The 23,970-nt window shown below is 40.4% G+C and overlaps 1 protein-coding gene across 1 annotated transcript; it reads right to left on the reverse strand.

Moving 5' to 3' along the window:
* Positions 1–328: 328 nt before the first annotated feature.
* nudt4b (nudix (nucleoside diphosphate linked moiety X)-type motif 4b) lies at positions 329–14,310 on the reverse strand. The gene is made up of 5 exons (XM_031313462.2): positions 13,842–14,310; positions 6,861–6,971; positions 4,290–4,334; positions 3,997–4,084; positions 329–3,536 (listed from the first exon to the last, which is right to left on the reverse strand). Exons 1-5 carry the CDS (start codon positions 13,935–13,937, stop codon positions 3,316–3,318), a joined length of 561 nt encoding a protein of 186 aa, XP_031169322.1. The 5' UTR covers positions 13,938–14,310; the 3' UTR covers positions 329–3,315.
* Positions 14,311–23,970: the final 9,660 nt, after the last annotated feature.

The raw sequence follows: 23,970 nt of genomic DNA on the forward strand, positions 1-23,970 counted from the left end.
TAATGAGAAAACAGTGAAATCTTTAGTTTGCTTTGAGTAAATACATCCATGTGACATTCCAATGTGTTCAGCAGATAATCAAGCTGTCTACAGCCACCGGTCATTTAGTGGACGCTCGTGTCCAGGCTGTCTTACATTTTTGAACTTGAGCACATACATTTCATTTGTGGGGTTCTTATCCTTATTGTCATGCTTTACTCATAAAAGTAGCATTTACAGATCAACATAGAGCCAGGCATCAAACAAAGGTTTAAAAAAATGGAGGAAGAAGGTGTTTGAGGTGGCCACTGAGCTGCAACACATTGAGATGAATGGGTTTACGTTAAATTGATGTTATTTTGATTGTAGTCTGGGGTAGTCGTATATGCTCAGTTACATGACAAGTGGATTTTAAAAACAGTATGATGTCAAAAGAATAACTGGCTGTGGTTCATTAATCATAATTTCAAGAATGAAGGATGCAGTCAACACACTTTTTTCACTTTATAAATGATTATATTCTGAAACCCACTAAGTTTATCAAACAATGTTTAAGAACATTATTTTTTTTTCCACAAAGCGGTTGGCCTAAAAGTATGTATAACATCAAAAATAAATCCCACTTGAACACTGACACATTTTTAAATTTGGCACATCATATTTCACATCCATCAACCCACTATACAGACACGCACACACAGAGGTTTGAGGTGGTTGGAGTGGGTTTTTTTACCAATCGAACAAGGCTGAAAGTTTATAGCTGAATTGGTGTATCAGAGTTTACTGCAGATAAGATTTCGTAATGGAGGAGTGACTCTGGGGAAGGTGAAAGGAGACCTAGGTTTTGAAGCATAAGTCTGGTTGACATGGGAAAACTTATTAGAGGAGTTATTTTACTCCTTCAAAACAATTGGAATTAACAATAAAATAAAGATTTGTCTGTGAAAGTGTATGACAAACTATTTTTCAGTGTCTTACCAAAGCTTCCAAAACATTCCCCTTATCATTCCCCCTCCCCCAAATGTTATCAAAATGTCTATACTCAGTCTTGTGTATGTGACACACACAAGTTGATTAGCAAGATGCTATATGTATTGTGTAAAAAAGAAAAAACATTTAGTTTACCCAAAATCTCTAAAATTGTATTTTAAATACTTATTTTGCTGTTCTAAACATAACTTTATACTGTTCTGACAAACATTGATTTCACCAGATCATGATTCAAAATGCATTCATTTAACCATCTCTATTTCATACCAACCAACCTTCATATCCTAAACCCTTGGCACATTGTCATTGATACAAATATACTGTACATACTGTTCTCAGTGGGGTTTTGTTTTTTTCCTGCCATTTATACATTGTTAAAAAATATATAAAATATTAGGATACATTTTACAGTTACATTCAGGTTAAAAACACATGTTCAATGTTTCTCTTCAAATCTATTTACATATCTCTGCATGGTTACGAGTCGTCATTCAGCTGTCAACACAGGAGTGAGTGGGTGTCTCCTTTCAGTGAGAACGGTTATAGGAGCAAACAAATTATCATCTGAAATGTGACATTTTAATTGCTAATTTGAGCTATTTTTTGGGGATTTCTGTCTTCATAATCAAAATGTAGTTGTTTTTTCATTTAGAGTATTTTTGAGGGACGTTTTTGCCTTTGACAATATATAGTCACACTGCAGACAGGAAACATAGAGAGAGAAAGACAGGGATGACCTAGAAACATTGCCGATGTTACATGGTATGCGTCTTAGACCCCATTATGCACCTAAAACTGCAGTTGTCTAGGCAATAACGAAAGAAATTTGAAGAAATATTGACATATTTATATTAAAAACTACATCACTTTATTTTTGTACCAGTCAAATCTGTGATGGGCATTTTTCACAATTGACATTTCATACACCAAACTATTAATAGATGAATCAAGAAAATAATCGGCAGATGAATCCAGAGTGAAATTAATTGTAAGTTGCAGCCCAAGGCGCAAGTAATCTTGGTTACAAGTAGGTGATGGGAAAAACAATCAAATCATACATGGAAATGATGTCATTTGGTGGTCCGTTTTATCAAATTGCCTTGCAGCACCATGAGACATGATAAAACTGTTAAACATTATTTTAAGAGCAGTCAACCATGATTCATTTTCATTTAAAGAAAATCCACTTTTTTTGCCAGAGAGTTGAAATAAACTCAATTGTCCCTAGCAGCACATCATACGTAAGGCAAAGATGTCCTTTACACCATTATCAACGTTCACTTTGACAACGTGGGAAACTGTAACAAAGGTATGTGGCTTTAAACATTCAACAGACCAGTATCAGTCAAGGTTAGTGGAGTTGTAACGTCAAAGTGGAACCATGAACCCAGCAGCGTTGTATCAAAGGATATCGAACACAGCGACATGACTCAGATCCAGTTAACTGAGGTGTCAACTCACTGATAGCTGGTGCAGTCCTGTGAGATAGTACGTCTTTGACCTCTGACCCTGCCATTTAGGACCACAAGCCATTTCTGGCATGGCCTTTTCAATTTCATTTTGTTCTCTTGGTTTTTTTTGGTACTTGTTTTTATTAATCGTGTAAAATATTGTCACTTACTTCTATTTTAACGCAAATCATCCATTTCTTGAAAGGAGATGTTGGGGCTGGCTTTATCATTATAAGCCAAGTTACTTAAAGTTTAGACAAATGTCATTCATCGATGATTACATGGTGCAAAGAAAATCCCACTTAACATTAAAATGCAACAGAGGAGATCCTTGAAACATATCAATGCTCAGGTGTCTTTTTACAAATGAGATCCATGTAGTAGAATGTGATATATGCTGCTGTCATCATGGGTTGATGAGTGAAAGACATTATTATGTCTGGAAACATTCCCCACGTGGATGTGCTTTGGGGTCAATTACTCTTTTATTGACTAGAAAGCATATCCATTCTGCTAAAAATAAAATAAAAATGACTGACGACCCAAATTCAACATTCATACAAAGTTACTGTAAGGCGTTCCTTCACCAGGTCATTCACCCCAGCTGAGTCTGCAGCTTCCTCTTCCCAAGCTTCAGCTCATCGGTCTGGTGTTTTCCAGCAAAAGAAAAATGTTCTTGAGATATCCGAGGTTTTCCTGTCAGAGACTTATGCTGCTCTGTCACACAAGTCTTTAAAACAGTTCTGGTGATGGCTTTGGTCTGTCCTGGAGCTAAGACTAGAGATGATACATACAGGAGAGCCATGTCTCTGAAAAGTCATTCGATTCATGCAAGACTGTACAGACTTTCAGTGAACTGTCCGAGCTTGACAGGACACGAGGTTTAGTTGCAGTCCTATCTGCAGGAGGAGCCCAACACGTTGCCCGTCGAGGGTGTGGTGGCGGTAGCGCTGTAATGGGGGTAGTTGTCGTTTGGCGGAGGGCTCGGGAGGATTGAGTTTCCGTTGGTTGGGGAGCAGCTGAGCTGGAGCCTCCGCAGGTACTCGGCGTGGACAGGTTTGTGGCTCTGCAGCACTTTGATGGCCTCGTCCACGGTGAACCACTCCCGCTTACGGCCTGCAGGGGGAGACAGAGCACAATGTATGAGTTGAAAGAACGCTTTCATGTTGGGTTTTCCTTGTATCCCTAAGTAGACAGCCAGAACATACACATTGGCATATACACCTACAAATGTGCAGACAATAATATAGTAGAACGTAGTGAATGTAGCAGGCTCTGGTTTACACTGACAGGTAGAGGATGCTCTCCACTGAGAACATAACAAATTAAGGCTGGATACTGGCGTCCAGGCTACTGACAGCTGTAATATACTGCAGCTACGACCAGCGGCCTAGATTTATAGGCACCTGTTGTCACTGCATACCCCAATGCCCGTATAGTCTCCGTGCAATACACTGGCCTCATAAATAAAAAAACAGTCTACTGTAAAAGGTGAGCTAGTCATCGGCAGAGCAAGAAGAAAGACACGCACCACAGCGTCCGCAAACATTCATGAAAAGGCGAAAGGAAACTGTACCTATGTTGACGGAGTCTTCCCAGGCCTCTAGTGTTTCTGTGACAGTCAACACATACACATATGTCCGGTGCTTCCGATCCTGGTTTTGCTTTAAGGATCAGAGACACAAAAACAGAATATTTAAAATGGTCATACACAACCATACATACATATCTCGCTTGTCACAACTATTCTAAACAAAACTACATATTACACAGAAATCATATATTGCATGGTAACGGCTTACAAAACTGCACTTTGTCGTGTATCTGTGTGATAAACTGCCTGAGTAAGACAAAGCCGTGAAAGCTTACCTCAAATACGCCGAGCAGACGTCCTAACTTGCCCTTTACACCGGCCTGAGGAATAATTGAAGAAAATCGTTATTTTTAGTGTGTACAGAACCAGCAGAGGACATTTCTTGGTGAGATTTTCTTAACGTTTTTGAGTACCTTCTATTCAGTCACAAAGGTGAATAGAGGGTGGAAACATTAGAAAATCAGTGTTCAACCACAGACTTTATTCTGTGTCAAAACGATGGGATGTGTATTATATTTCAACATTTTAAAAGACTCTGGACTGAACTCCACTGTAACCTCCCAGGCTTTGATTTGATGTAGAAATGCTTGACAAACACAAAAATGTTCCGAACTAAACTACAGAATAAATAATAAATAGGGGTGCACGATTCAGAAAATGTCACGATTCGATATCGATTTTTAGGCTCACGATTCGATATCAGTTTTCGATTCAAAAAACGATTCATAGTATGTAAATGTAGTTACTTTTCCCATGTATGTATGTATGTATGTATGTATGTATGTATGTGTATATATATATATATACCTTCGTATATTCATGTGGATTTATTTAGTTTATTTAGTATCTTTTATTGTCCATATTATTCATGTGGATTTAACTGTTATTCTAACATCCTGTTATGATGTATGTGTATGTTGTGTGTGATGTCTTTAAGCTAATGGGACCTTGAATTTCCCCTTGGGGATCACTAAAATCATGTGATTGCAGTAGACATGCAATTAAAACAAAAAAAAAATAAAAAATATGAATCGATTTTTGGAATTCTATGAATCGATTTTGAAATCGGTAGAGCTTGAATTGCAATTCGAATCGATTTTTTTGCACGCCCCTAGTGGCCAGACTGAGATATTTTTGAGAGTTAATTTTTGGCCTCTGTTGCCTCAGTTTCTTAAACTGACAGCCAAGCTACAATCGTTGTTTCTCTTAATAAAAGGTGTAATGATTTCTATATGGAACTATGTAGTGATGTATTTAAGTCTGGTTGAAGTCTTTAGGAAGGATTTACAGTAATTCTTATAATTAGTATCATTATCAATCCCATTCGCCTGAAAAAGAAAACAAACCTGGCACAAATCCTGAAAGAGTATTATTGCGGAAATGTAATTATGTCTCTTTCATAACACTTAACAGTTGCTTTATTAATTCACAGGATTCCGATTACTGTCGAGACATATGTCGAGACTGTCCTTCCTCCTCTCCAGTTCCCTGCTCAGCATACTTCACAAGTGTCACTCTGTGCCACTGATGTGTCCAGCAGCAGGCTGCAGGGTCCATGAATGTCCAGGAATCCAGCGAGGAGCCAAGTTTAGACTGCTGACGTAGCTGAGAACACAAGGTTCTCAACCAGAGGGCCCTCTGGAATACCAGCAGAGTCCTCAGTCACCCAGTTACCGACACCGTGGCCCTTCAAATATCTCGCCCTGCAGCCAACTGCAGCATGCAACTCCACTAGTCACTTCAGCGCGTTTGTTTTTTTTTTTTTACTGGAAATGGACAACTGCAGTAACGTGAGAGAGTTGATGGATGCACAAATGTGTATTAAAGCATTTTAGCAGTATTTATAATCATTATGAAATATATGATATGACATGACCGTTCCCTATCCATTTTCCCTTACCAATGTTCCCTCCCCAGAATTTGCCAAGTCACTCTCAAATTATAAAAATAATATTTTACTTTTTTTGTCTCTCTTTTTTTTTTTTTTTTTTTTTTTTTTTTTTTATTTACTTTGCTTTATTGATATAATGTATATGGGGCAACACCCCCCACAACAAATCATGTTTCTTGGTTAAAACTAAAGCAGAATGGGATGTTTTGGGGAATAGCCATAATATTTAGTATTCAGTGCACTAAAATAAAAAAAAGTGAGAATTATTCGGAAAATCCTACAGTTTGATGCAGATGAAGACATGAAAGGGGAGAGAGAGGGGGAAGGACATGCAGCAAAGGGCTGCAGGTCGGAGTCGAACTCGCGGCCGCTGCGTCGAGGACTAAACCTATATATATATATATATATATATATATATATATATATATATATATATATATATATATATATATATATATGTGTGTGTGCCTGCTACAGGGAGATGGCTTTTTAACAACAGCAGCTATAACATCAATACATTTCCAAAGAGCAAATTGTTTACACTGCTGCTTGGACTACCTGTAACGGTATAATGGACATGTGGTCTTTGGATGTAGGTGTTAAGATCAAACAGAGTAAAAGGGGCAATATTTTGGTTGGAAACCGTTCAACCATCTATGAAGCATGTGCTCATTTTTATATTTTTTTTAAGATTATTTTTTTGGGTATTTCTGTCTATAATGGATAGGACAGCTGAGATATGAAAGGGGAGAGAGAGGAGGGTAGACATGCAGGAAACCGTCACAGGTCGGACTCTTGACCCTTGACCTTCTGCATTGAGGAATAAACCTCTACATATGTGCGCCCGCTCTACCAGCTGAGCTAACCCGGCCACTGCATGTGCTCATTTTACGATTGCACAAAAAGGATCTCACTTTGGGGTTAAGAAACAAATGTAATTCTTAGGCCTATTCACCTCCTCAAACACCTCTCGCACGGCTGCACCGCATGGCTCCTCCTCTGGCTCCATCCCACCTCCGGGGACGATCCACTGCTCCGGGTGCCGACTGCTGCTGACCAGCAGAACCTATAAAAAAAAGCACAAGTTTTAATAATTGTATAACACATTATTTTTACTGTGAAATAAGGTATGTGTGTCTCCATATGCCCCTAGACACAGATAAACATGTCACATCAAGGGGAAGTGCCTGTAGTTCATTGGTGCATTTAGTTACACATTGAAACTGAGGACTGGACTTGACATGACCCATGACCCTTTTGACTCTAGTCTAAAGGGCAGACGGTTGATGATAGGTGCTGCCTCGGCTATTTATTCTCTGTTGCTGCCTACAGAAACCTAAATCCACCACAGCCTTCAAAGCTTTAAATATTGAATCCTGACATGGTATGAATGGTCTTCTGAGTGAAACAAACTCATGGAATATATATGGCAAAATGAGAATGATCCACACTCAAAAACTGTACTTAACTGTACTACTCTTTTCAAATTTCAACTGGTAATTCCAATTATTGTAAAATATCACCTGGGTAATAGAGTGAGCTATGGTACATTCCTTTTTACTCAAACTACTACCTAGAACAAACTGAGGATTTTTGGGGACCTTAGCATGTATGTATCGGTTCTATTTTTCGGTGAAAAACATTCTCCTGTTTTCATCAACTATTTTTGGTTTATTCTTTCTCAGAGGCTCTAAGTATCTAGTCTGCTTTGTCAATAACATTTTCGGGTATTTTTCCAGAAGTGCGATGAAGCTCAATCAAAGCCAGTGTTGCATTGCGTGAAGCATTCCAAGCTCAACATGACCCCAGCAAACAATGCGTGTAAACCAAGCATGAGCCACTCAAACTCTGTCAGTGCTCCCCTAAGCGGCCTGCAGGCCTTGAATTACACTACAGTTGCAGTGTACACTGATATGCACAGATCAGATGTGCCTGTGTCTGCAGTTTGTGGAAGTATCCATATAGCTACCACAACATACACAAGCTCATCTGCTGTAAACATTATGACATTTGCATGGAGCAATTAGCTCATTATTAAGACACGGTCTGTGACAGGACACGTCGTAATAATATTAACAGCCGATTCAAGTTGTCAGTGGTTCAATTATTTGTGATTTAACTGCATTTTATGAATCTCTTACATCGTGTGATTGTCAGTTCAGAAATTATTTTATAATACACAACAATCAGTGAATGTAAATATACATGCATTCAAAAGAGAAAAGTGTGTTAAGCAGCTTGTACAACGTGTGGTTACATTTACCTCTGCCAGCCATCTGATCACCATATCCACTTATCTGCCAGAGGAGTCATTCTGTGACTTAATCCTAACTCAGCTTTTGTATATCTTCCCTTATGCTCTCTAATGGGATTGTGGCTGCAGCTACTAGAGGCCTTCTGAAGCTCTTCTAAGGGGCTTTGACAGTGAGTGCTGTCTGCTGCTGCCTTTCTTATGTGCCCATTCGGCCAACTCAGCAACTTGCTTCTTCCCAGACGATGTACTGTAGATAATAGGATGAAGGTCAGTGGGGTATACGAATGCCAAGCATGATGATGTGGATTTAGTGTGTGCACGCTCAGTAAACATTTCCTGTAGATGAAAAGGTGCAAGAAAACCCCACAACAGGTGTTTGTCACATTCAACAGGTGTATGCCTTATATATGGTACAGTAAGTGACGTGTGTTAGAGGAAGGGGCATTGACACTAATAGTTTTAAACATTGCTGGTGCAGAACATGACGTCTTCTTAGTAAAGTGCAGACTGTAAAAAATGTGCAACCTCGTAACCTGCTTGAGTGAGCACTTTGATGAACAGACTGGCCTTTGCCAGTGAGGTGAGCTAAAACAAAAACATTTGTCCTTTAAAAATCACAATCTGAGAAAGGGGCACTGAATTCAACTAAGAAAAATGTAAGAATATGTGTGTCGTATGCAGAAAGGGTTGATTTGTCCTCCTTTTGAACATGAATGTTACCTGCCGGAAGTCTGATTTCATATGGGCTAATATTGTGCTATGTACTTCCATGCCGGATGGGTTATTTCAGTGGTATGACATAATAAAACATTCATTATTTATGTTTTGGGTGTGTTTGAGATCTCAGAGCACTCCAACCCGCTGCCCTCTGATTGTGTGTGTCTGTGTGTTGGGCTGCAGCCAACGAGGCTTAAAAGGGACATCACTGGAATCAATGTGTCCTAAGTCAAAAGTGTGAAATGTATACAAAACAAAAGCCACAGACAGGGCAGCGAGAACAAAGCAGATTTCTGCTCTGGTTGTTCCATTTTTATCTTGTCATTGTTGCCCTTCATCCGTCCATCCTCAGAATACAGCGCAGGCTACTTTTAGTTTTGTTTTAATGAATTGAGGAATGTAGAGCACCCAATCGACATATTACAAACTGTGTATAATTAAGAATTTGTTTCTTCACATGTGCTTCTGAGATGAATACAGCTTCTGAGATGAATACAGCTACACGTTCATAAAAGGGAGCAGCAGGGGTTTGGTGTTGCCTTTAAGCTTTGCAAAAGGACACACAGCCAGACGAGACATTTGTCATCACACCAAAATCAAGCCTGCAAGCTTCTAGTCATCTCTCATACTAATCTACTAGATTTACCTATTTGAACTTGTTATTCATTGCATGTAGCAATGGTTTACATGCATACACCATTTATAGTTTTAGCTAACTGTTTATGGCTTGCTAACTACTTTTCAAGCACTCTCAATCATAACATTGTGGTGTTACGGTATTTTCAAATTTCAAAATTGTAGTCAAATGAGTAAAGCTACTCTACAAATCTTTCCAAGTAACCCTGGTTGGGAATCACTGACCGACACATAATATATACCCAGGGCTTTACTCTTTCTTCCTATAACTTTTGACTTTTTACTGAAGAGCAACATTGCTGTAAACTCCATAGGCGACAGTTAAATGTGTGACGAAAAACTCAAACAAAATAACTCACACCGTCATGATACACAGGTCAAGGGTCAGCTGGTAGCTGAACTCTGAGTACAGGAAACCCACTTATATTTGGAAACAGGGGCAGGGTGAAGGAGAAAAAGGGGTTGGGAACATTTTAAGGTAACATGCAGTAAATCTTTCCTCTGGGTAATGAAAAACACTGTGGACTAATGTCAGAACTCATGTGGCGTTACCTAACCTTTCTCTAGTGTCACATTGCCAGACCTTCCTCCACAGCGCTGCAGAGGAGGGTCTGGCTAGTCCACACAGCATTCCGGGATAAGAGAAAAACGTGCTCAGATTTATTGGCATGTCTTTAAACCAATCACAATTGTCATGGGCGGCGCTGAGCCCCGGACATAATGACTCTGCAAAATAGCCTCGGGAAGGAACTTGTTTTGGTGGAACATGTGTACGTTCAAAAGTTGTTTTAGTTGTGTAACAGAAATCTCAGATTGGACAGATAGTCTAGCTAGCTGTCTGGATTTACCCTGCAGAGATCTGAGGGGCAGTTAACCATAGTCCTCAGAAATCCACCGGAGTTTAGAATGCCAACATAAAGAAAACGGAAGGTAGCGGACATCTGGCCGTAAAAGAGGGACATCTGGCAAAATTTCCGGCAGCACCTGAACAATCCCGGAAGTGGAACGTCGTCAATATAGATTACCCTTTCTCTAATCCAAAAATCAATCCGACAATGGAAGTTTCAACTCCTGGATGATGACATGCCACAAGTAAAGTACATCTGTATCTGACTTATTACATTCTTAACTCAATATCTCAATTTGAGATATCAGAACCACGATTGGTAGTAAAACAGAGGCTGTGACAGTGAGTCCTCTGGCATGGCCTCAAGCAGGGATATTCTGGAGGACATTAACACCTCCTCCTACAGGAGGAATACCTGTAGCTGTCAAATAAAGGCTCCAAATGCCAAGCCGAGAGGAGAGAATGATGGAAAGTCTAAAGACACTCAAGTACACAAATGCAGGGGCAGAATCAATAGTGCTAAGACAGTAATATAGTCGCAACATTATACAGGTATCAACAAATAAGAGAGCAGTCGTAAACAGGGACTGTCAGAGACAAACAGCACAAGACAATACCTACATTTCTGACTTTCTGCTGAAGCATCCAATCACACCGATAACCTCCACCTCCCATTCCCAGTAAGACATTATTTACAATCTGCTGCAGTACCTTCAATGTGTAGCATCTGGGTCATCAATTCATAAACATCGTGGTTACTGCTAGAACTGTTGTCTCCATCAGATCATTTCTCTCACTCTTAATAATGCATGAAGTCATGGCATTATATTAAGTTTATTTTAATGAAGCCTCAACACTGCCAAGCACAGTATGGAACACATTAGGTTGCTCCTAAATCATGAAACAAACATCTGAAATGGTACAAGTTAAGATTGACAACAGTTAACTTAAAAGACTCGCATGTGGAAAACAAGCTGCAAAAACAACACTGACATATCATCACTTTTTAAGTTGATATGGTGAACAGTTGCTTATTTACACATCCAGCAGATATGAAGAAACATTAGCGTTCATTTGGAGTCTTGTTTCTGTCCACCTGACTAATGTGAGACCATTATTCACTCTCCTTTTAGCACCATTTTGGTCTCCACCAACTCCCAAAGGGAAGTTTCTGGCTCTTTAGTTGCTAAGTGCTCCACTATGTTTGCCTGCTAGTCTCTGACTCTTTTTTGATAAAAACAGCTACCTGTTGCTGCTGAAAACAACACTAATAAGAATGGTGAACCAAAGCAGTAAATTTGCAGGTCATAAAACCAAAACAATTAGTCGTTACCAGATCTGAGGGGAATTGCATAGTCATTTAATCTATCGTTAATATAATAATATTAATTACAGCAGCTTTAAAGCTTTACTTTTTTACTGCATTCTGATTATTTCTGTGCAGCAACCAGGTGAGAAAGTTGTGACACTTTCACAGAAACACACCCGCACATTTGTGGCTTTCGCCGTGAGCTTCACAATATCCAATCACAATAACTTTAGATCTCTAAAACCATTAAGCTGGGATAAATCTTTGGGTTACTTGCATACATTTGAATCAACTGTATGAATGAGTAGACTTCATTTAATCTTTCAGAAAATCTAGGACTTGTTATTTAACTATGGGTTTCTACAACCTACCACTACACTATTATGACGTAAAACAATTAAAGAAGCTCTCTTGGCACACAGTCCACAAGCAACTCACATATTGTGAAACCCAGGTTTTCTCCTCAGCTATCACTGCCGCTCTGTAATGTCAGGTTCCTGTTTTCCCCTGTTGGGAGTTTCAATGTTGTAGTACCTCGCCCTCAGGGCTCAGCTTTCTCCTATCCTCTCCAAAAACAAAACAGTTCAACAGCATGTATTGCTCTTATTTCCCTACAGTTGGGTCTCCTGTGTCTAGGAACAGATTTTATATGTATAGGCATGCTTTTAAGGAAAATATTGATGACACAAAGCCCCATATCTCAAGATTCTTCAGACAGAAAATTGACATTGTTAGCAACAAAAATCATAATCAGATCACCAGACTGGTTCTAATACTTCAAGCAGTGCCGTCTATGTGATTGCATGATCAGACATGCCTGTCAAAGCCAGAAAATCCTGAAGGTGATGGTCACACCTACACTCTTATGTTGTCACAATGTTCTCTGACTGTCCTTTCCTGTAATTACAAGTCATAAGAATCAGTGTACAAACTAATTCTGAGTAAAATGAAGCAAAAGTGCAGCAGTACAGTTAGGTAGGGGTGTGTGTGTGTGTGTGTGTGTGTGTGTGTGTGTGTGTGTGTGTGTGTGTGTGTTTTTTCGGACTCACTTCGACCAACCCTTTTTTAAATTTATATTTTATTTATTTAGTTCATTTTCTGCAGTTTTAGTACCGTTTGATTAGCCATCTGTATTTGATATGGGTCACTGTTTTTATTGTTTTTTTGTTTGTGTAGGCCTATGCTGTATGTTAAATATCGTATGTACAAATAATTTTAGCTATTGTAATAATCTATTCTCTTAGGAGTATCACAGCTAATGTATTTTCAATTAGGTATGGGGGGTGTAAAACACTTGGTACGGAAATCCGCTTTGAAGTTCAATATACTGTATTGTATATTAGCGAGAAAAGACAACAATTTAACTCTGCCACCCCATATTCATTATTTACATGGCGAGGGCCCCTTTAAATCCTCATCCACATAATTGCTACGCAGCTGACCGCTCAAGGCCGGCGAGATGCACCATAATCATGAATGGACACTGCTGTCATGGATGCTTACCCTGTCGTGATATTAAATCTGGTTAAGTGACGCGACATTTGATAGATACATTTAATAATAAACTTCTGGCCTTATGCCCTTATCTTCTCACTTAACACACGCCGATGTTGTGTTAAACCCGCTATTGAAGGAAACGTGCAACAGAGCGCCTCGCCCCCTCTGTTAGCTACCTCAAGCTAACAAGAAGTAAACCGGAAGTTGAGCGAATTCGTCTTCAAAATAAGAGTTTTGCTTTAATTCAATGCTTTTTGGAATGGGGTTCTTGATTAGGTTTTTTTATTTTGAAAGTCATAACCGTTAGTAGTTTGTTATTAATAGAAGCTACCTTGACAACTGCCTTTTTCCCCTCTTTCTCTACGAGCTCCTCAAACTAGCCTAAACTGGATGGCCCAAGGCGCATCACCAGCAACAGCAGCAGCACAGAAACACAAACCAAAACAGTGGCATTGTGAGAGACAGAAAATAGTGTAAACGCAGCTACACCTAGAAGGAGACGCTAACATCAAAACCCATGTGTTTTATTACAGACCATTGTCATTTTGTATTCATAATCCCCGCTGTGCTGTTTGAATGACTGGGTGCAGACGGGGGATGACTAGGCCACAAAGTCAAACACAGCCCCTGGATATTGTTCGTGTGGTCCAGTCACATATACTGCGGAACCTCTTACCTCTTCTTCACGTTCATTCTTGAAGCACAGACATGCTGCTCGTTTCTTGAAGCCCTCGCCATCGTATGTCCTGGTCTGGTTCGGTTTGAGCTTCATTATTGATTTATTCAGCCTCCTTTAGGTAAAACCGGCAAAAATAGAGGGAAGAGGGTCCAACGAGTTAACAGCAGAGCCGCCGCATCGCTGCTGCTCTCTGCATCCGTGGTCCGAGATGGTCAGTAAGGAGGAGGGAGGGGGTTGTTGGAGAGATCCCAAGGTACCCGTCAGACTATCCTGGATTTTTTTTTTTTCCTAATACAATCAGTTAAAGACACAAGCAGGTCAAGGCTCCAGCTGCTCCCTGTGATTTCCAGTCGGCAGTGCGTGTGCAGCCCCGCAGGCAGAGCTCTTATGTAGACTACAGCCTACACAGCACAGCCCTCCTCTGGATCCATTTGCGCATGGCCGCTGACTCAGTACAATGAACAGGCAGACGGGAGTTTAGATAGACAGATCACTCCTCTGAGGCAGGAATGAGCTCATTGGTTGAGTTGGTCTCAGTAGGTGGAGCTACACTTCTGCTCAAAACAGTAATAAACAAATGCGTAATTTGTGCTGTTCTCCCCCAGACTGGTGCTATACAGCATGGGACAAGTTGTCCTGTTTCAGAGTGTGCGTTTATTCAGGACTGATCTGGGCTTGGTGAAATATCTACAATAACTGGCCATGACACAAAATACAGTGGCAAGAAAAAGTATGTGGACCTTTTGGAATTTCATTGTTTTCTGAATAAATTTGTCATAAAATGTGATCTGATCTTCATCTAAGTCAAGGGTGTTGCCAAACAATGTGTCTAAAATAATAACAAACAAACTGACCTTTCATGTCTTTATTGAACACACTCATTCAACATTGAAAATGGCAGTGGAAAAAGTAAGTGAACCCTTAGAATTAATAACTGGTTGACCCCCCCTTGGCAGCAGTAACCTCAACCAGGCGCTTCCTGTAGCTGTGGATCAGACCTGCACATCGTTGAGGAGGAATCTTAGCCCATTCTTCCTGGCAGACCTGCTTTAGCTCTGTCATATTCTTTGGACGTCTCATGTGTATGGCCCTCTTCAGGTCAATCCCTAGCATCTCTATTGGGTTGAGGTCTGGGCTCTGACTTGGCCACTCCAAAAGGCGGATTTTATTTTTCTGAAGCCATTCTGTTGTGGACTTGCTCCGGTGTTTTGGGTCGTTGTCCTGTTGCATCACCCACCTTCTACACAGTTTCAGCTGACATACAGACATTCTCATATTATCCTTAAGAATTGTCCGATATGTTTGGGAATTCATCTTCCCCTCAATGATTCCAAGCTGGCCAGGCCCTGATGCAGCAAAGCAGGCCCAAATCATTATGTTTCCTCCACCATACGGTTGGGATGATGTTTTCATAGTGCTGCTGTGTGGTATTTCCAAATAGTTCAATCTTAGTTTCATCAGTCCACAAAACATTTTGCCAATACCGCTGTGGAGTGTCAATGTGCTCTTTTGCAAACTTTAGGCGTGCAGCAATGTTCTTTTTAGTAAGCAGTGGTTTCCTTCGTGGTGTCCTGCCGTAGATACCCTGCCTGTTCAATGTTTTACGTATTGTAGACTCATGAACAGAGATGTTAGCCAGTTCCAATGATGTCTTCAAATCTTTGGCTGTCATTCAGGAATCAAGATTGTTTCTTGACCTCTTTGATGAGTCTTCGTTGTGCTCTTGGTGTCATTTTGACTGGGCGCCCACTTCTTGGTAGAGTAGCAACAGTCCCAAAGTGTCTCCAATTGTAGATTGTTTGCCTAACTGTAGACTGGTGAATTTCTAAAGTCTTTGAAATAACTTTGTAACCCTTGCCAGCTTTATGTAAATCAACAATTCTTGAGCGTAGACCCTCTGAAAGCTCTTTTTGGCACGGCATGGCTCACATAAGCCTGTTCTTCTTGTGCAGCGCAAACTCCAAAAGTTTGAGGGGTTTTTATCAGTTAAAGTAGCTGTAGTCCACACCTCCAAACTCATTATCTTAACAAGACTCCAGGTGTGCTAAAACCTGACTCCATTTAGCTTTTTTGAGGTCGTTAACTCAAGGGTTCACATACTTTTTCCACACGCACTATGAGTTTTTTTTGGTTGTTCTCAGTAAAGACATGAAAGATTTTAGACACATTATGTTTGTCAATAGCCTTGACTTAGATGAAGATCAGATCACATTTTATGACAAATTTATTCAGAAAACCATGAAATTCCAAAAGGTTCACATACTTTGTCTTGCCACTGTATATAGGAATAATGTTCAGGTTTTATTTATTTATTCATTCAGTTAAATTTTCAAATTTCTGTAAATTCCCAACATCCAATTTCCCAACATGAATGTTTAAGTGCTGTTTCAAAGCATTCTCTACGCTGCCAGGAATGCAATTCTAGTTAGGAAATACTTTTGTCTTACTTTGTTTTCTAAAACGGTTCAAATCCAAATATATTGAGTCGAAAAATAATGTAATCAGCCAATGCAAAGACAAAATTGTTGAACTTGAAAGCCCCCCCAAGGTTGCTACAATTCCCAGAAAAAAATACAGATGACAAGATGATACATGATACAGATGTCCATGTTGGTATGAGTGGAGAAGAAAAAACCCATCTTTAAAATAAACTTTGTAATGATATGTATGCTACTAAGCTATCCAGACACAGACAATTCTTTTTCAAAATAATATCAGTAGGAAAAGCATAAATGAAAATATTAAAGTTTATGCTGTCTGAATCCCAAAATATGTCAACCACGCCATATTAGTCATTATCACCAGGCTTGGTGCCTCACCTTTCCTCAAGTTATCAAGCCTCAGGTTTAACTCAATATGAATGAATCAAGGCTAATAACAAATAAAACCAGCCCTGTCATAAACTTATGTATTTGTCATGATGCAGTCAGCCCATGACTTTTTTATTGCACTTTTATAGGAGATTATTTTTGGGAAGTCCATGTTCCACCTGTTCCAAACACACGTAATGGTACATCGTGACTCCTTTTATTTGCTATAGGAAAGCTAAAAAGTTTTTGTTTATTTAATAACTTAAGTCCACTGGTTCCTTAAACTGAGCACTACAATGTTACTTGTAACACCTCCTGGATTCTAGTTTTTGGTAAAATTGCACGTATGTGTGTGTAAGTGAAATAGTTCATGGGATAGTTAGATCAGTCAGCGACTCCCATAACATAACTGAGGTCATTTTCTGAGTGTGTCAGATCCGTGTGGGAAAAAGGTATTTACACAATCATTTAAGCACATGTTCAAAGGTGATTTGACTACAACATTTTGAGTTTTGTGTAAATTTGGTGTTTTAACTTAGGGTCAGAGGTCACAGTGTTGTAATACACTGTTTTAGAGGGCGTTGTCACTGCACCGCGACTAAGCACCGCTCCTAACTGCTCCCTCTCATTAAACACAATAGAGTCTAAAATCTGTCTCAATTTAGGCACTCCCTTGTTGTCGCTGAGTTCATGTGAAAGTTAATGAATTAATAAAAGTTAATAAAGTCAATAAAGTTGACTTGATCATGCCATCCCTTGGTGGTGGTTTTAGAAACTGTAATTGCATTATGAGCATCTGCAATTTATTAACTGATGAAATGTATTCATTGTTTCAATTATTTAATTTGTATGAATGGCGTGGGATACAGTGGATAATCAAATGACAGTAGAGTACTCTGTTCCTTATCCCTCAGTTCACCTTTGATCTGCAGGCTGAGGAGGATCCACATGTTGTAACTCCACAGATAACACCAGCCAATTCTCAGGAGACAAAGATCGACCAAAGAATGAGACTGATCAAAGTGGGTCAAAGAGTGAGACAATCCACTTGTTTGAGAAGATAATCAAGTGTTGTCTTATCTGACTGCCTTTCAACAACTTTAAGTGGATTGCCACAAAAAAAGATAAAAACATTTGCTCATCTACTTTGAACCAAATTTATTTTCTAAGCATTCGGTCAATAAGAGCATGAGAGATACGCACAGAGCACAGTCTCTCACATAGAGGGTCATCAATTAACAATCAACACAGCTGAGGAGATAGATGACAACACACCCAAGAAGGAAAACACTGAGCGTACGAGTCAACAAGTCCTCCAAACCATATGACGACATAGGTCGTTCATTCGTACCCTCTAGTACGAAGAGCGTTTTACAAATTAGCTCCTAGCGGTGGCAGGACTAACAACTCACAGGAGCGTTTTCCAACCTCATACCTAAACCAGAGAGTTTTAAACATTGTCACGAAGCCCGCTGTTTGAGTCTGTTTTCTGCTTGAGTTGCCTGTATTCTGCCCTGGAGCCTGTTTTCCTGTTTTCCTGAACGCACCCTGTCCGGTTGCCTGGCAACATTGCTAGGAGGAGACCTCTCTACTACCCACACCTGCATCTCATCAGCTACCTGCACACCTGGTCCTGATCACCACCTCTCCACTATTTAAGCGCTGACCTGACATCCATTCCCTCCCGGATCGTTAGCCACCAACAGTATGTTGTGCCAGCGTCTTAGCCTCAGGTTGCTTAAAGTTAGTTTTGCTACCTTGATATTTGTTTGTGCCCTTCACTTACCTTCGTCTCTTCTGTCAACAGTTACTCTCCCGGAAGATTCACTCCACCTCAGCCGTATCAAGATTGGATCAGCTCATTCTCTCCCACCTACTCACCTCCACTGCCTGCTTCGTCACCTGGATTCTCCTGCAATCACATTTTATTCTGTAAATAAATACTCACCTTATCTCAACTCACCTTGTCCTGGTCTGCTTCTGGGTTCAGCCCGAGAGAATCGTGACAAACATGTCATTAATGTTGTGAAGCAGTTGCAGTTTGGCTATGTTTAGGTAAAAAACTACTTAGTTAAGTTTAGAAAAAGATTGTGGTTTGGGTTAAAATACAGTACATTTGTTATTTTTCTTTCGTAAAATTTTGGGGCTCTTATACTTTGTCACCTTGCATCCTACTTTGCTTCTGTCATGATTACCATGGCCACTAGAGGGGGTCGCCACTATATACTGTACGTAAATATGCGTCATAATTGCTGCTTGAACAAATACCACTACATGATATTAATCTCAGTGTTGATCAGAAATAATAGCTTTCAAAAACAAAGCGATACAGAACATAGCATTTCACCCAGAGGCTCGATGGTGTTTTAAGCCCCCAACGTCTCCTTCCAGGCAGCGCTGCGACCGTTGACTTCAAGGCATCTAACCCTAACCTTAACCCTAACCATAACCATTGCCTAATCTTAGTGCCTTCCAGGCAGCGCTGCCTGGAAGGAGACGTTGGGGGCTTAAAACACCGATAAACCACCCAGAGACAAAACATACAAGTTTAAAAATGCCCAAAACACAAATGTTAAGCAAAATGGTAATGCAAAACCATAGGCTGAACAACATAAACCAATGCAGAACGACCTGGTAAAAACTTGCATATCAAAGATAGATTGCCATGAAATTTCAGACAGACATTAAAGTTCCCCAGAGGATAAATCCTATCGTGATCCCCTGACTTTTCCTCTAGCGCCGCCACGTGTTTCACATTTGTCTTTCACATTTGTCTTTCACATTTGTGTTTTTTACTGAAATAGCTCAACAGCTATTAGACATTCATGCCCCCCTCAGGATGAATTGTAATAACTTTGGTGATTCCTTAACTTCTTAAAAATATATAAAAAAAAAGGTCTCCACATGTTGATCTCAATAATTCCTTTCCACCCACATATTCCCCCATTTGCACACATATCTTGAGTGAATGGTGGAGATAATTGCTTACCAGATAACCCAGAAATTCCTCAGCGTTGATGAAAAAATCACTACATACACAAGTCATGTTATCATTTCAATAAATGTGATGGAAATACAATAAGCCTGCAGGTCTGCTTGTTACTGAAAGCCATACAGCATCATCAAAATAAAAAAAATTTAGTAATCAAGTTAAAAATACATCAAATGATAGATTACTTATAAAGACATACACACAAACAAAACATCCACATGATGTATACAACTGATAAACGTGGATTGCTATAGATCAGGTAACTATATATTTGATGGATTACGAGGTAATAATGTCAGTCCAAAAAGCATAAGTCTGATTATATAAATGAGTCTGAACATTTTGGAGGATTATTACAGGATTAGTAACATTTTTAGAGGATTGTAGTTTGTATCAATGCTATCAGGGTTAGGGAGACATGTTAGAAAATTAATGTATTTATAGAATTGTAATGGCGTTTGCATATAATATATCATGGTAAGTAATTTATAAAGGACTAAAATTAGAATCTTGCTCCCACATAACAACAGATGCTCAGTCATGTTATCATCTTAATAATGTCATCAGTCACCTCAGAGGAAAGTAAATCTTTCTGTCATCGTGCTACTTGGAGTGGTTTATCATCATCGTCTTGCATAGCAAAGGAAGGCAATTAAAAGGGTCCCCTTTTAGCCAAGGTGTGCGGTGGGTGGAAGGCTCCACTTTCTCCTGGCTCGCATTGGGACAGAAGAAGGAACGAAGGAGCCAGAACTGAACGGGTGCATGTTCTCACTTTATCAGAAATGTCAGATGACATCTGCCCTCTGACATAAGGATGATCTTAAACTACATTGTAACACACACAAGCACAAATATGACAGAGATTGTACATGTACACATGTAGTTACACTGTGTAGTTATACTATATATATATATATCATTCTATGTGAATCTTGCTGTTCTGAGATTGTACCTTCATGGTTTAATGCACTTTTTGGAAGTCGCTTTGGATAAAAGTGTCAGCTAAATGAAATTTATGTAATGTAATATACACATGCATAAACTCTGACACATGGAGTTTAATCTCTTCATTTGTCTGTGTTTCACTCAGTATTTGCAGCCAACTCCAATCACACATAAAAAAAAATCCTGAGCTGATTAGCTCATATAAATCTCTTCTTTGACCTCAGCTTCGAGCTTTTAGACATGAAGCATGTGAGGGAAAGGCTTGTTGCCAGACGGGGAAAATTAGAGCCACAAAAAGCTGGAATGCCTTCTAACACAAAAGATATTAAAGTTAGGGTCAAGACACGATGACGAGGCATCATTTATACACTCCTAAATTTAGTGCATGGATAATCATGCAGTAGCTATCAGGCTATTTTTAGATTGGGCCATCTGCTTCCCTGTAATGTCTCCGTTATTAGACACTTCAGCTTAAAACTAAGCTTTAGTAAACTCAGCCTTCCTTTATATATCTACTATGACGAACACAGATAGGACAGTTGTTTGCAGGTGCTCAGGGTGAGGTGAATGTTCTCATGGGATGGCGCTCATCCAATGATGAAGTGAGCTCCTGACAGCTGGTCAAGGTTGCTGGATGTGAGCTGCTGTCACTGTTGAATAATAGAGCCTGAGACACCTCTGCTAATGGATCTATGCCTTCCACCAATGTAGCAACAGGACGCTCAGAGAACCTTTCTGCGTTGTCCTGAGCCTAGTTATCTTCACCACAAATTCAATTTTAAAGAAACAATAATATCTTCAACTTTACTTAATTGTTATTAGCCCAGTAGTCTGAGAGTTAGCAGTTGATGTTGGTACTGGTAGCTATGGGAGCATCTCTATGTTCCCTCAGATCAGTTTTCGACAATGAGGTAATGTCTGTTTGTATGTCTGTCCATCTGTCAGACGGACAAACACTCAAACTCACTTTTTATTAAAAGTGAAATATTAAAACGAGATAGCCTATTGTTTTGTGTATTGAAAAGATAATCATTGTCAGACCCTATTATCACTCTGATGTTCCTCGTTCTTGAATAAGGACATTTCTCTGAAACCAAGATGATCAGTATTTATTTTCTGTAGCAACGAGGGGGGCCCGCCCTTCGGAGGACCCCAAAAGCGCGTTATGGAAGGGCCGGGTCTATTGCTGAGGGAAAGGGAACATAGGGGAGACCCTGTAGCGGGAGTCTGGGATCAAGTTAGTTTGTGTTTTTTTTGTCCAGGTTTTGTAGGTTTGTAGATGTATGGAATTTCATGTGTGATGCTCACAACATTCTTTTTAAAAAACCTCTCTGTGAGATAACCGTGGAAAACAACTCAAATCATCATCTCTCAGTTTATACAACAGAATAAACATGGTTCTCAAGGCTGCAGATGCAAGAATGACAATAAAATTGGTTGTGAGGGCTGAAGGACACAATGGGTGCCTGTTGGTGCATATTAAAGCCTGTCATGATAGCTGTGGCTGAAAAAGACTCAACATGGGTAAACATCACTTAGGGATAAAGTGTAATCAGAAAGACAGGGACAAATAGGGTGGAGTCATATCTTATGTTTTTTTTTTTTATTAGCAGATTAAAAGAATATGAATAGAATATGAACAACATAAAATAATATATGAAAAATATTTTGTGATGACTTCACTATGACTACTAGACACATGTGATGCTATTGGTAACTGTTGCTGCTCAGACCGTTGAGGATACCTGCGGGCAAATGTTCCTCTCACAATGATGCCTCTGTCTCCTTGAGGTAGAACAAAAACACAGCCACTCTATAATCATGTGAAGATTAGGCTTTAAGGGGCATAAACACAACCAGACAGGGACAGTGTGAGTGCCAGAATGTGGGAAAGTTGACTGAGACAAAACCCCACAGTGATGATGACACACGCAGGCTGAAAAAGATGTCATTCCCCTGAACAAGTAGCTTCCACACATGCCTGAGAGATGCCCTGAACAACACTGTCATCTCGGAGCTCCACTGACACATCAGAAGATTAAGGGGCTTGATTGATAAAAATGGGACATCTTTTTTTTTTTTTTACTTTTTCCTCCAAGAGATCTAGATGGCACTGCTCCAGTAAGACACTTTGAGAGAAGAGGTTAGCCTTTGGGTGTTTAACAGAGGGAACAAATACCAGTTCACTGACTTAAATGCTGCTTATTATTGTATGAAAAAGGCTTGTATAAATAAAGTGAGACATTTTAAAGCTTTAAGAATTAGCGGAGTTGAAATAAAATTATACACCTTGCAATGTCATAATCTGACATTGAACTTTCGTCTGCGTAGGTTTTGTGTCCAAAAATTTTGCTCAGGTGCATATCCATCCATCTTCGTCCGCTTATCCGGTCTCGGGTCGCGGGGGTAGCAGCTCCAGCAGGGGACCCCAAACTTCCCTTTCCCGAGCAACATTAACCAGCTCCGACTGGGGGATCCTGAGGCGTTTCCAGGCCAGGTTGGAGATATAATCCCTCCACCTAGTCCTGGGTCTTCCCCGAGGCCTCCTCCCAGCTGGACGTGCCTGGAACACCTCCCTAGGGAGGCGGCCAGGGGGCATCCTTACCAGATGCCCAAACCACCTCAACTGGCTCCTTTCCACACGAAGGAGCAGCGGCTCTACTCCGAGCTCCTCACGGATGACTGAGCTTCTCACCCTATCTCTAAGGGAGACACCAGCCACCCTCCTGAGGAAACCCATTTCGGCCGCTTGTACCCTGGATCTCGTTCTTTCGGTCATGACCCAGCCTTCATGACCATAGGTGAGGGTAGGAACGAAAACTGACCGGTAGATCGAGAGCTTTGCCTTCTGGCTCAGCTCTCTTTTCGTCACAACGGTGCAATAAATTGAATATAATACCGCACCCGCTGCGCCGATTCTCCGACCAATCTCCCGCTCCATTGTCCCCTCACTCGCGAACAAGACTCCAAGGTACTTGAACTCCTTCACTTGGGGTAAGGACTCATTCCCTACCTGGAGAAGGCACTCCATCAGTTTCCTGCTGAGAACCATGGCCTCCGATTTAGAGGTGCTGATCCTCATCCCAGCCGCTTCACACTCGGCTGCGAACCGATCCAGTGAGTGCTGAAGGTCTCAGGCCGATGATGCCATCAGGACCACATCATCTGCAAAAAGCAGCGATGAGATCCCCAGCCCACCAAACTGCAACCCCTCTCCACCCCGACTACGCCTCGATATCCTGTCCATAAATACTACAAAAGGGATTGGTGACAAAGCGCAGCCCTGGCGGAGGCCAACTCTCACCTAAAACGAGTCCGACTTACTGCCGAGAACCCGGACACAGCTCTCGCTTTGGTTGTACAGACATTGGATGGCCCT

This window comes from Sander lucioperca, chromosome 20 (genome assembly GCF_008315115.2).
Source record: "Sander lucioperca isolate FBNREF2018 chromosome 20, SLUC_FBN_1.2, whole genome shotgun sequence".
NCBI classification, from domain to species: domain Eukaryota; kingdom Metazoa; phylum Chordata; class Actinopteri; order Perciformes; family Percidae; genus Sander; species Sander lucioperca.